Genomic DNA, 14,370 nt, shown 5'->3' on the forward strand with positions numbered 1-14,370 from the left:
TAAAATAATGTGCATAAATCATTTTCACAAACCTCTATAACTTTTTTTTACTTCAACAATAATCTGTAACACTTTATAATAAGGTTAAATAGTAACATGAACTGCACTTAAAGCATTTATTTATATATGTTTAAGTTAATTTTAACATTTACTTTATTAAAAATACTGTTATTAAAAATATTAATAACAGTAAACGTTATTAAAAAATACTGTTAACATTATTTAATGCACTGTGAACCAACATGAACAAACTATTAACAGCTGTATTTTTATTAACTAACATTAATAAATACAGTAACAAATGCACTGCTCATGGTTAATTCATATTAATTAATACATTAACTAATGGTAACTAATGAAACCTTATTGTAAAGTGTTACCTAATAATCTGCCATGGGTCTTTTTAAAATGAGACCAAACTTAAGTCTGTACACCCAAGCTTCACATTTTTTATAATAGTTTTTGACATGGACAATTTTTTTAAATTGTTTAATTTTTTTAAATTGTGCTGTTACGCACAAGGGTTAAAATTGGCCTCAACAAAAGTCTTTAAAAGTTGTTAAAACCATCTCATTATTATCACCACATCAGTACATTTTTATTATACTAAAATTATAATCGATTAAATTTATTGATTTATGATTGCAACCAAGTCCAACAATTCCTATAAAAGTAATTTCTAATGGCTATAAATAAAGTCAATCCCAATAAACCCAATAAAAAAATAAAAAAAAAACACGTAACAGGTACCACTTTTCTGGCAGTTAAAAACTATTTCAGAGTAATTTAAAGCTTTAATAGTAACTGAATTAAAAATACATTATGAACAGTTAAAAAATGTGTGACAATTAAAATAGGCCTCAACAAAAGCATTTAAAAATCAATTCACCTGTTACTTAGGCTGTTAGGATACTTAAAGACTTGAATTACTACAATTCTTCTACTGCGATTAAATGAGTCTGAGTCAATATATTAACACAATTAATTCATTCAAGTTCAATAAACTTGGAAAAAATGATCATTGCTATCCTGTACAACAAACGTGGATTTAATTACACAATAATAAGTTAGATAAACTGGAAGTTTCTCTGAAGTGTTGTGTTATTCTTTAAAGTAAAAACATATCCCTGTGACCTGGGAAGAGCTTGTAATACATTATAAAAACAATGGCATTAGGAATAATAAAAACAAAATCTGTCCATATGCAGACATGTTCCCTTTAAGGATCCTTTATCTACATTTCCACGGATCAGTGTCGTCCATTGCTGGCTATTACATCTGTGTCTTTCCTCCGGTTTGACAACTGTCACTCAATCTTTTCAGGTGGAACAACTTTCAGTAGTAGCTGAAGGTGCATGGTGAGTGGCCCTGAAAGCGTTAACAGGTGAAGTGTTAGAATTAAGCATTTGGGAAGAATTGCCATTTAATTAGTAAGCCATTCCTTGACTAAATGTTTCTGATATATAACTAAAAGTTATATATTATTCAGAAAACAAATAATTATTATAAATGTCAAGGGTCAAGACAAACATACATTTTGATTGCTGGAATAAATCCAAACATGTAATTTCCAGAGGTGGACAAAGTACACAACTTCATTACCTGAGTAAAAGTAACAGTACTACTGGTCAAATATTACACCGTTACAAGAGAAAGTTGTAAAAACTGATTTTTACTTGAGTAAAAGTACAGAAGTATTTGTTATTAAAGTTAATTTTCAAAGTAAATTTTAAAATTATCAAAAGTAAATTTCCTTTTTATGTCAACGCATTATTTTATCATTGTTGTATAAATGCACACTATGCCATCATGATGGTTTAAGCCAGTTAGTGATGCTTCATCCGACATACTAGCATTCGACTACTTGTATTAAAGTTACAAAGCTGCTGTCACTTTAAAGCAGCACTAGGTAACTTTTCAACCTTCATAATATATTTTCCAGACTCTTGTGATGATACATCGACTTACAATAGGTTGAATGACACGTCTGCCATAGCCTGATGGGGTCTGCATCGTTTTTAATCGTACTTTTAAACTTCGGGTTTCGGGAAGTAACCCGAGAACAAAAAGAACTACAAAATTCGACTGCTTTACGGCATATACGTCACTTCCACCAACACCCACACTTCCTTAAATTCGGACGTGCGAGCCCAACTTTGTTCGTCGGATAATATAGTCATGTCCGAAGCAGCACAGACAAATAAGAAAGAAAACGGTTTGGTTGGAGAAAAGCAATAAGAGGAAACGAAAAAGTGATGGGATTAAAGGCAGGACGAGGATCAACATTGGACCAGCATTTGCTCGATGCTGTCATGCTTGTTATGGTGATTACCTACCACTCAAACATTGAATTGAAGTATCATATAGATTCTGTAAAACGGTAACCAATAGTCTACTATAATGACGCTGGCTTGTAAACGTGAGCATCGCGATTATTTGGCGTTTGAAAAAAATAAAACCCATGAAATTATATTCATATGACATGCTGAAATATATGCCACTGACTGTACCTGGGATGAAGACATGTCACTCGCAACGCCAGAAGAACACCTGCTTGTGAACTCCTCCTGCAGTGTTCAGGGTAACTGTTACCCCTCATTTACACTGAACACGTGTGCGGCGCATTACGGCTGCGACACGGCTACCGGAGCTGATTGCGCCCATTCTAGTTAATGCTTGTGTTTACACCGGCCGTGACGTGTTTTAGAAGCTTCCCAGAAGCAGCTCTCCGCACCACTTCGCTAAATATAGGTGCCTAGTCTATTTTTGACGGACGCGCGTCCAAGTCGCACTGGAAATACAAAATAAAAGTCAAAAATCCTTGTCAATTTCAAAATAAACACCCTGTGCAGACTCCCAAACATATTGCATGTATATTGGCAATATATCCTTGGTAGGAGACAAGAAATGGACGTCGGACAGGCAAATCACGTGGTCTCACGCATCCAGTCGCTCCGCTTCTGATATGCTCCTGGTGTGAGTTTGCACCACGTGGAGGACGGAATAAAACCTTGTCGCAGCCGTAATGCGCCGCACACGTGTTCAGTGTAACTGAGGGGTTAGTGCTGCACCAACCCGCTTTCATGAAATTATTTGGCCCGCCCCACACCACTGTATATATTTTTACAACCAGCCCCACACCCACGACCATTAAATAGACATACGGCGTCCGCGGGTTATGAGACGACCCGCGCATTACTAGTTCAGGGCTATCAGGGTTGTCATGTCAACAAATGCACGCGCGATGGCATCCCTTGTTGTAGGATGACAGAGCTTATGACAGTAGTTGAGGACATAATTTTTTCCCAACTGTAGGGGGACCCCGAGAGCAAAAGTTACCAAGTGTTGCGTTAAGGTCGAATGCACGGATCCAATACACTGATACACATCTGATATTCTCTCAACAGTTTACCTTCACTTAAAGGTGCATTATGCAACTGGAGGGCGCCTATTCAAAACAAATGCGTAGTTTGATGACGCAAAGTGTGAGTGCAGCATCTTGGGAGATGTGGTCTTCTCATCACAGCCGGTGGAAAATAGGACTCAGGCAGAAATCACGTTCATGCATGCGGTTATTAACATTATTGTAGTCTAAAGCAGAGCAGGACCGAATGTTGTGGACCTGAGCACAGCTGCTGGAGCGATTGTTAAACAAATACCCGCCTCGCGAATACCGGGACTTTTATTATGAAGGGGCGGGAGACAGTCGCCGGGCGCCTGCATTGATCCGCTCTTCCGGTTATGATTTTGAGGTAATGGAGCTCTGTTTATCATATTAGATACATTTAAGTGTGTTTAAAACGATGTTATGACGTTACTCCGTGCGTTTACTTTTTCCCACTGCTAAGAGTAATGCGCTCCTGCCAAATAAAAGCCGAAACCGAGGGTAGCGCAGATATGACGCAATGGACAGGCGACTCCGTCAAATGCAATGCTGAAACGTCCCTGTCCTTAGTTAAAATAGCAATTTTCTCACAATTTACAAATAGTTGGAAACATCTGGGATATTGTAAGAACTCAACTGAACAAAATATATAACACCGGCCTAGTGGTTTTAGGATATTTTACTGCAAAAATACTACATAGTGCACCTTTAAGACATAATCAACTTTGTCTGTGATTACTCGACAAAATGAAAATGTTGACATCCGCCTTCTTCCATTTTGCTATAAACTATAAATCAATGTTCAAAAAATGCTGTGAAATCATTGATCTTCACTTGACTCTAAAAGAGTGATTCCTGAAAGGCTTTCTGCAAAAACCCAAACACCTTTTAAAGAAGAAAAAAATTAAATCATCCACTGACTTTCAAAGCTGCTACAGAAATGACTTTGAACTTTGAGGACCTTGATAGAAATGTTGTGGAGTAAAAAGTACAATATTTGGCTTTCAAATGTAGTGAAGTTACAGTCATAAGTTTCCAGAAAAAATTATACTCAAGTAAAGTGTAGATACTCAGACACTGTACTTAAGTAACTCAAGTAAATGTACTTAGTTGCTGTCCACCTCTGGTAATTTCCAGCTACTTACTCATGAAGCGGCGAGTCCAGTTGAATTTGTAGTAAATGAAGGGCACATATAAGAGAAGACCGCCGACTATGAACCCTGTGCAGTACAGGTACTCCCACTCAGGCTTGTCTATGATGGGAGCAAGAACCAGGTAACAGGACACAATCACCACCAAAGCAGGAATGACTATCGGCACCTGAGAGGAACAAAATTCAATTTTTACAATAGATTAGATTTATGGTTGATTCACTCCATGCCATTGAGCCACATTTTTCCATTTAATTTTAAATATCTACCACATTCCATGACAGAAACTATATATGAGCTATATAAAATACAGACACAATTTGAGACCCAGAATGCTTTACTGCAATAGCTAGACAGGGAAAGAAACAATTACTATTTAGACACATCTCTTCTGCAAGTACTAAAGCACCTCAAAACCATACACAAAGGCACTTGCTATGATTAACTTCATATATAAAAAAAATAATTCTCAGAATTTCACTTTTGTTCTAGCTTCTATTTACTCTTGTAGTTGCCTTTCCGATTATTTATGGGTCTTATGACAAACAGCTTTTGATCTTTATCTCAATCTGCTCTGCATAATAGCATCTGCTAAATTAATATACTTGTTTTTTTATCCAGTCACATTGTGCTATGTCCCCATACATAATGTGCTCTAACCTTGACAGGTCTCTGAAGCTCCTTTCTAGTGAATCGCATAACGATGAGCACGAGGCATGTGAGCCCATAGAAAACCCACTGAGCAAAACTGAAGTAATTGATGAGAGTGTTTATGTCTGCTGGGATGATGTAGATGATTGACAGGAGGCCCTGCAAATCACATACAAGAACAAATACTTTATCACAAATCGAAATGAATGCTAATGTGTTTAAAACAGTTGTCAAAATAGCGATAAGCCTTGTCCAGAAAGTGTTGAGGATGGAATGTTACATGCGACTTACGTTAAACATGAGAGCTGGAGAAGGTGTGTAACGTTTCACACTGATGTATGACATGATCCTAACCATGTGACCCTCCCGTCCTGCCACATACGTCAACCTAACAGGTACAAACAGTGACAACAGACAGTATAAGTGTCAGGCCCAGAACACAGTATTCAGCATGCAATTAATCCAGTGTGCAAATGTCTATAAAACAGCTGAAGTTTGTTACTAACCTGCCTCCAGTGAAACAGCTCCCATTGGCGGCACCAAAAGTGGAAAAGACCACAAATAGAGGCACGACCCATGATAATGGGTACAGCACTCTGTCACCAAAGGTCTGTGGAGAATCCAGTGATTTCGTAATCAATTTAGTACAATCCAAAAATCATTGCACATGTATTTATTAAAGGGTTAGTTCACCCAAAAATGAAATTTATGTCATTAATGACCCTAATGTTGTTCCACACCCGTAAGACCTCCGTTCATCTTCAGAACACAGTTTAAGATATTTTATATTTTAGCCCCAGAGCATAATGCAGTCTATGCACACTATACCGTCCATGTCCAGAAAGCTAATAAAAACATCATCAAAGTAGTCCATATGTGACATCAGTTGGTTGATTAGAGTCTCTTGAAGCATCGAAAATACATTTTGGTCCAAAAATATCAAAAACTACGACTTTATTCAGCCTTGTCTTCTCCTCCATGTGCCTTCAAAAAGAATCAAACGGTTATTGAATCAGTGAATCGATCAATGAGTCGGGTCGCCAATGTCACGTGATTTCAGCAGTTCGGTTCGTGTCAAACTGCCAATCTGCTGAAATCACGTGACATTGGCGACCCAAATCATTGATCGATTCACTGATTCAATAACCGTTTGATTCTTTTTGGAGGCACATGGAGAAGACAAAATGGTGAATAAATCGTAGTTTTTGATATTTTTGGACCAAAATGTATTTTCGATGCTTCAAGAGACTCTAATCAACCAACTGATGTCACATATGGACTACTTTGATGATGTTTTTATTAGCTTTCTGGACATGGACAGTATAGTGTGCATAGACTGCATATGCTCTGGGACTAAAATATAAAATATCTTAAACTGTGTTCCGATGATGAATGAAGGTCTTACGGGTGTGGAACGACATTAGGCTGAGTCATTAATGACATCAATTTCATTTTTGGGTGAACTAACCCTTTAACTTACAGACAATAAATACGTTTTTTCTTAGAAAAACTGCAAAATTTGCTGGCTGATTACATGTTTTAGAACTAGGGAAAATACCTATTCTCAATAGAAATAGAATTTAGAGGTCTGGAAATCACTATGACCAGGAATACAAAACACACTCACCACAGCAACAGCAGAAGACTGCAAAAGTTCAACAGGGGTCATGACAGTAAAATATGCAATGTTGACAAATATATAGCACACAGTAACCAGGGGAATCCCAATTATGATTGCTAGGGGAAGGTTTCTGTAAAAAAATGTATAATAAAAATAAATAAAAACAATCATATAAGATCTTCATGGCTAACACTGTATAACATACTAGATTAAATGGGGGAAACATGGACATGGACAATTGGACAATTATGTTATATTACAGATTTCACAAGTTTTAGAGAAAAAGAATTTGAATTTAGAACATTTCAGTCTCACTTGTATGGATTTTTCAGCTCTTCTGTTATGAAGTTAAGCTGATTCCTATGAAGAAAGAAAAGAGCTCTTTGATTTGAATTCCCATAGCTGACTGAAGCCGACTTCTGGTCTTATACACGCTTCTCTCAGAACGATAAAGCCACAGGATTGAGAATGATCTGGTGAAAGTCCAGACAACTAAAAACAGATCCTATTGGATTTAAGTTTTGACAAGCATTCAAATTCCCTTATCTAATGTTTCAGTTTCCAAGCATTAGATTCAGTTTCATTATCTAATGATAATTCCATTTATTATTAGACTGTGAAAATGGGCATCATTTCTATTAATCTTTTCAAAAAGTTATACACTGCTGCTTAACATTAGCCTCATATGCCCCATGTGCAACATTATATGATCTCATCAATACTTTACCATCCATCATAAGCCCAGAGACCATTGTAAAATGCGAGGCCAATTGCTCCAAATGATGTTGTTGCCCCTGCAAATGGGTCTCTAAGATTCTGTGTATTGCCTACAAACAATTGGAACATAATAAAAAGACACATTTTATTGATATTTCGTTTAACATTTACAGAGGTCGTCACCTTATCTTAACACACATCTACACTAATCTCTGGGCATAGTCTACAATGAGTAATCTTTCAACAACATTATGAAAAAAATTAATTTCTTTATCTGTTATCAAGTTCTATTTGGTACAGTCCATGCTGCTGCCCTTTTCAATGTCACACAAGTCAGTCAATAAAAACGATAGGAGTCACAAAATCAGATCTGGCAATAAGATACGAGGTCAGGTAAAAGGTTTGATTGTTCTCAGGGAACAGAGTGATACCTTGAGCCAACAGAACGATGCCTGAAACCACGATAACGACAATAATCAAGAGTTTGGCGGCTGTGAAAAAGTTCTGCACTCTGGAGGCCAGCGTCACACTCAGACAGTTGATGAGTGTAATTATTACTGATAAGAGAACAAAGTGAGGGTTAGAGAAAAATAATGTAATTGGATTATAAACAGGGCCTAGACTTCCACATACAGATACAAGCTGCAGCCAGGCATTTGGTAACCACTTGAGGAGGCGTGCATCCTGGGTAAAACGGAGTGGAAGCGTACTCGGCACAGCTCAGGGCAATGATGGCAAATGAAGAAGGCTTTAACACGATGATTGTGGTCCAGGAATATAGGTATGCCAGCACTGGCCCAAAGCCCTCCATCAGGTATGGATACTCACCACCAGACTTCATGATCATTGTGCCTAGCTCGGCATAGCAGAGGGCCCCTGCACAGACACACACACACACGCACATATTTTCACATTAGTTTCACAGTGCTCAAGTTGAGGTCAATGAGTCCATTACCGAAAGGTCTTCTGCAGGCAGAGTCAGTATTAAACTAAAGAGGATTTCTGTGTCTTGGGAATTTTCCTGAACAGTATGTGACTTAAAAAGAGTGTTTCTGAGTGAGTGAACATATCTGATTAACCTCCTTGACTTTGCCCAACTATAATCTCAGCAGAAAGCGCTGGATAAAATAAAGATTTCGTTTAGATTTACATATTTGTAACACATAATGCAGTAAAGCAACGAATGGAGCAAAACAAAGTAACACTACTTTGCATTAGGCATCATGAACAGACAATCTTGGATAATGTTAATTTATAAATATTTAACATTTCAATGGTCAATAATTATTTTAACTGTGCATTTATGTATTATGAACAAAAATAAAGTAATATATAAATTAACATGAACCTAGGTTAATACAAAAATTCTGCTCAATGTTAGTTTTTATTACTTAATGCATTAACTAACTGAGCCTTATTGTAACGTGTTAGCAATAAAACATCACAAATGAATAAAGGCGCAGTCTTTGGACATTTAAACAATGTTGCACACTATATAAAAAGGTTGGATTTTGCATTCAGAAACACAGAATCTTTTTGAAACGTCATATGGTGAGATCCAAAACAAATATGACACGATACATGAGGTGATGCCTAATCTCACCCTTTAATCTTTGTTATGAGGGGTTATCAGGCTTCTCAAGGCTTTTGTGCAACCGTGTAGATAATGTTTTTGTTTTGTGGTTACTGACCCATCGTAGCCAGTACTCCGCACGCCGCCCAGACACACAGACACGGACCCACGGCTCCAGTTCCCTCCAGAACCGCTTTGGGAGAAATGAAGATCCCTGAGCCAATCATTGTTCCCACTATCAGACAGATGCCACTTACAAGACCCACCTGAGACATTTAGACAGGAGAAAGGTTAAACAGTTAGGGTTGGTTTCATTTATTATGAAATGTAGTTAAAATTAGGGATGCATGATATATCAATTGTACCAAAAGCTATTAAATAGTTAAACTTGTCATTAGCAAGAGCTACAAAACACTTGGACAGATAGGTCAGGAAGGGAAGGGATTACACTGCAGTGATGGTGACAGGCACCGCCAAGTTAACCCACAATTAAACCCTTCACACACACACTCACACGCCCACATGCATCGACTCTGGACAGAAACTAGTGATCATTAAACATTCTTCACATTCTTTGTTTTCTTTTTTTGGTAATGTGCCAATAATGAGTAAGATTCTCTTTCTCTCGTACTCACATTCTGATGCAGAACTGCTGCTTTTGGCTGCTCATGCGTTTTGTCTTTCAGAGCCTCTGGGAAACTCCCATTGTGAAGGTTCGCCTTTTTCAGATCCTCATCCATCTTTCACAGGATCAACAGTTTTTTAATTTTGTGCAGTCAACCTGAAGAAATTCATACAAAACTTAAACTTTAGTATACTCTTTTCTATAAACTTAATTACATGTACTATGATCAGGTATCATGAACTAACAGCTTGGTTAATGTTAATTTATACATATTTAACATTTAAATGGTAATATATACATTTTACTATGCATTTATGTATTATAAACAAAAATAAAGTGATATATTATAAATTGAATTACAAAAACAAACAAAAAAGAACAAATATACCAAACCCGAACTAAAAGACATACTTCTAGGGAAGTCTGGATGTAAGCAATATATCCCTTTTATTCTTGTTGTTTTGATATCTTGCTGCTAGTGTAGTTCATCATGTCAGATTACTTCAAGCATCCTAAAGGCCAAGTTAAAGTTTAAAGACATTACAATGTTTTAAGTGTTGCTAATGCAGTTGAATGAGCGTCAATATGTTTATGGGCTCTCTGACAGATCTTTTTATTCATACACAATAACATCTGCTCCACATGCACTTCAGGTCATTTTGTCTCCTAGCAACTGCAGTACAATAATCAAAGGTGCAGTTTATACAATAGTCAAGAAGCTAAGACTAGAACTGAGTGCAAAAATATACTGCTGTAAACTCAGTAGCAGTTAACATTATTATAAATTAAATATTAATTATCTTAAAGGTCTGTTTATTAGTATGTTAGGTATTCTACCTCTCATATTTCAATTGTAACATGCTTTTTAATTCTGCAATTAAGACAGTGAGGTTGATGTCTACAAGTAGCTTCTGATACTAAACCTACTTGAAAGAAAATATCAGTAATGAGACTTTCTTATTGATTTATAGATCGTCAATACAAAACAGAACCATCAATGCTGCCATTATCTGGATGAACCATTATGTAACCCTATAAATACTCTCAATAAACATGAAGATTTGCAGTGTATACAAACACACATCAATACTTCAGTTCAGATGACTGCATCCTTACCTGCACTTGTATAAAATACTTACTCACAGTAAATATATCATCTAAAACTTTGCTTCAATATTTGAACAAACATAATAATGCATTAAATATTTTTCAGAGTGATACATTTTCAGGTGCAGTTAGCAAACTCAAAATATAGGTTAACTCAAGCTTACTTTCTGTGCCACCAATTCCACCGTCACATGAGAATCATGTTTGACTCGAGGCGTGAGGCGAAAGACAACCTGCAATGCTTTCAGCTTTTCCAGCAAATAAGTTTTGATCCATTTGCAAATGCATGTATTTAATAACCAGCAAAAGTAGGTGGGACCTTTAATATTCAGTCATTCTCCTGGCTGACCGTGATTGAAGCAAACACGTGACAAGAAGGAGGAGAGGGACCAGGATTGGCTAGAGGTGAGCAGGCTCTGACCAACACAATACTTCTTTGAAAGAGACACTTGATAGGGTTTGGTTGGAAAGAGGGGGTGACAGTGTGAAGCCAAGGTAGACCAGAACACAGAACCGTCTCAGATCAAAAGCACTCCCAATGGAACTCAGTACAAGCCAGGGCTGTAAATAATCTACTTGAAGCAGTGTAAGCTCCATGATCTCATTATAAGTACCATAATATGCATTTTACAGTTAAGAAGAGCTTCTCTGATTGATGTACTCATCTCTACTGTCTCATTTGTTGAGTCTAAAAGCTGGCCGATGAGATGCATCTATATATGGCTATAGAGTTTTGAAGCGAGTCAGGCATTAAATAGCTAGTTTTTATTAATACATAAAAATACTTTTCTCTCTTTTGCCTTCAATTGACAGCATTTATTATTCTAGTTTAATGTTAATTTATAAATGTACTATTGTTCATTGTTATTTATGTTTGTTCGTAATAGATTCATAAATGTTAATTCATTCAACTTAAATTGTGTCAGGATCACTATTGTCAAAGAGGATTGACTATTAGCATACACTATGGGCGAGGCCAATTATGGTTGTACGGTTCTGTTCTGAATGAACCTTATATAAAGGGACGCTGTGATGGACGGCGTATTCCTATCAGTAGACGTAGATCATCTTGAGAGTCAGCTGATTGACATGAACTAACACTACGCTTGCCTTGATTTGTTACAAATGTATTTATATAATATACAGGCCCAAAGTTTGGACACATTATTATTTGTAATGTTTTTGAAAGAAGTTTCTTCTGCTCATTAAGCCTGCATTTATTTGATCAAAAATACAGATTTTTTTTAATATTGTGAATTATTATTAAAAATATTTGGTTTTCAATTTATTATACTTTAAATAATCATTTATTTCTGTGATGAAAAGCTGAATTTTCAGGATCGTTACTCCAGTCTTCAGTGTCACATGTGACATCCAGTCTATCACATGATCCTTCAGAAATCATTCTAATATTCTGATTTATTATGAGTATTGGAAACAGTTCTGCTGCCTAATATATTTGATGAATAAAAGGTTCAATAGAACTGCATTTATTCAAAATAAAAACATATTTTCAACTAATATAAATCTCCTTTACTATTATTTTTTAAAATCAATTTAACACATCCTTGCTGAATAAAATTTAGATTTATTTCCAAAAAAGAAAGAAAAAAATGACTGACCCCAAATAACTGACCAGTGGTGTATATTGTTGTTACAAAATATTTCTATTTTTAAAACATTGGCTTCTTTTTATTTTTATTTTTTACTTTTTATTCATCAAAGTATTATAAAAAAGTATCACATGTTATGAAAACATATTAAGCAACAGAACTGTTTCAAACTTTGAAAATGAATCATCATTAGAATGATTTCTGAAGGATCATGTGACACTGAAGACTGGAGGAATGATCCTGAAAATTCAGCTTTACATCACAGAAATAAATGATCATTTAAAGTATAATCAATTCAAAACCAATTATTTTAAATTGTAATAATATCTCACAATATTACATTTTTTTCTGTATTTTTGATCAAATAAATGCAGACTTGATGAGCAGAAGAAACTTCTTTCAAAAACATTACAAATAATAATGTGTCCAAACTTTTGGGCTGTACTGTATGTAGAAATTAACATTGAAGAATAATAAACACTGTAAGAGGATTGTTCATTGTTAGGTCATGACAGCTAATTCATAATGTATTAACATGATGTAACATTTGTGTATTGTAACTGTATTGCAAAGTTTTAACATTTACGCAAATGACAGCACAACAAATTCCAGCATCTTGTTATGTTAGTTACTATACAACTATTCTCAATGTTTTAACAATCCGTAGACTTCACATATACTGCACACTATACATGATGTGAACACAAACCAACAAACATCTTAAATGTAATTTCCTTTCATATAGGCTAGCTGTCCTTTGGCTATAAATGAGACAAACAGCATCAATGTTCTCATTCCCACTCTTCAAAATGATAAACAATTTAACCTTGAAATAAATAAGTATTAACAGTTCATAATAGATAAATCACTGATTGACACACCACATCATACTTCCTCCACAAAGCAACATTTTTCTCATACTTCAATTAAGTTTTCAAAATATTTATTCATCAAATAACTTCCAATGACAAGCAAGCCAAGGGCAGGCAAATCTATTTACAGTGTACTCTTTACATGATTCCTTACCTTTAGATGGGCTCCTTCTTATCCCAAACTCAGATCTGAATATTTAAGTGATAACAGGAGGGATTATACAGACATGCTTTCTGGGTGGCATCTGAGCAGCTAACAATTAACCCGACTCTGTCACCAATGACTGACTGTGTACATATCCTTCTGTCATGCTTAACGCTGAAATCAAGAGAAACATCTCAGATGGACTACATGTTTATGCAACTGATTCTCCATCTGAAAAAATATGTACATAATATGTATGCTACAGTATATGATCTACATAAGAGCATTTTATTTTAAATGTCCAAGTAATGTGAATGTTTACTTACCCCATAAAGCAACACATGCCCATGTTTTATTGTTTTATTTTGTTTCTAAGATAGATTTATTTGATTGCCCATCCGTTAGAGTTAAAGTCAAATTGTCCGAAATAAATGAGTATCAGTATGCGGTGCGTTATCACACTTGTAATTGTCGCTCAATAGATGAGAAAATGAAATTCAGGATTCAGTTTAAATGACAGGGTTTCATTTACTATAATACAGAGAAATTCTCTTACATTTGCTGAATAAAAGACCAGGCTACAAACCCCGAGACCATTCACAAGAGCACAACAATAGTGCGATTGAGCATTTGAAAGGGATCCAGCTGACCTTACAATGAGATGTTAACCTGGATAAGGAACAAACTATAACTCTAGACCACCCCAGGTCAGGTGCTTTAACTGTTCAGCATGATCTGAGTATATATGATGTTTATGTGCTTCAAGTGGCCCGTCACAAAATCTGTCACAGATTCATCAAAATGTTGCAGATTAATCAGGCCCGTGTCTCTCCAAAACAGTATTTGTCTTTATATTATTGAATAGGTGGTCTTTGTGATTTTAACTGTATTTCTAGTTACTCTTTACGCT

The 14,370-nt window shown here is 35.8% G+C and overlaps 1 protein-coding gene across 4 annotated transcripts; it reads right to left on the reverse strand.

Annotated features, from left to right (window-relative positions):
* Positions 1–514: 514 nt before the first annotated feature.
* On the reverse strand, positions 515–13,606 carry slc7a9 (solute carrier family 7 member 9). 4 transcript variants are annotated; one of them, XM_067450500.1, is made up of 14 exons: positions 10,995–11,073; positions 10,135–10,235; positions 9,734–9,879; positions 9,217–9,364; positions 8,159–8,401; positions 7,957–8,082; positions 7,536–7,635; positions 7,124–7,168; positions 6,815–6,938; positions 5,694–5,797; positions 5,479–5,575; positions 5,197–5,346; positions 4,531–4,705; positions 515–1,368 (listed from the first exon to the last, which is right to left on the reverse strand). In XM_067450500.1, the coding sequence occupies exons 3-14, from the start codon at positions 9,836–9,838 to the stop codon at positions 1,307–1,309; spliced, it is 1,479 nt and encodes a 492-aa protein (XP_067306601.1). In that variant the 5' UTR covers positions 9,839–9,879; positions 10,135–10,235; positions 10,995–11,073; the 3' UTR covers positions 515–1,306. The 4 variants fall into 4 exon arrangements, with proteins under 4 accessions (XP_067306601.1, XP_067306610.1, XP_067306586.1 ...); XM_067450509.1 differs by having other exon boundaries at positions 10,117–10,235; XM_067450485.1 differs by lacking the exons at positions 10,135–10,235; positions 10,995–11,073 and adding an exon at positions 13,470–13,606.
* Between the last annotated feature and the right edge of the window lie 764 nt (positions 13,607–14,370).

The sequence above is a fragment of the Pseudorasbora parva genome, chromosome 1 (genome assembly GCF_024679245.1).
Source record: "Pseudorasbora parva isolate DD20220531a chromosome 1, ASM2467924v1, whole genome shotgun sequence".
NCBI lineage: Eukaryota > Metazoa > Chordata > Actinopteri > Cypriniformes > Gobionidae > Pseudorasbora > Pseudorasbora parva.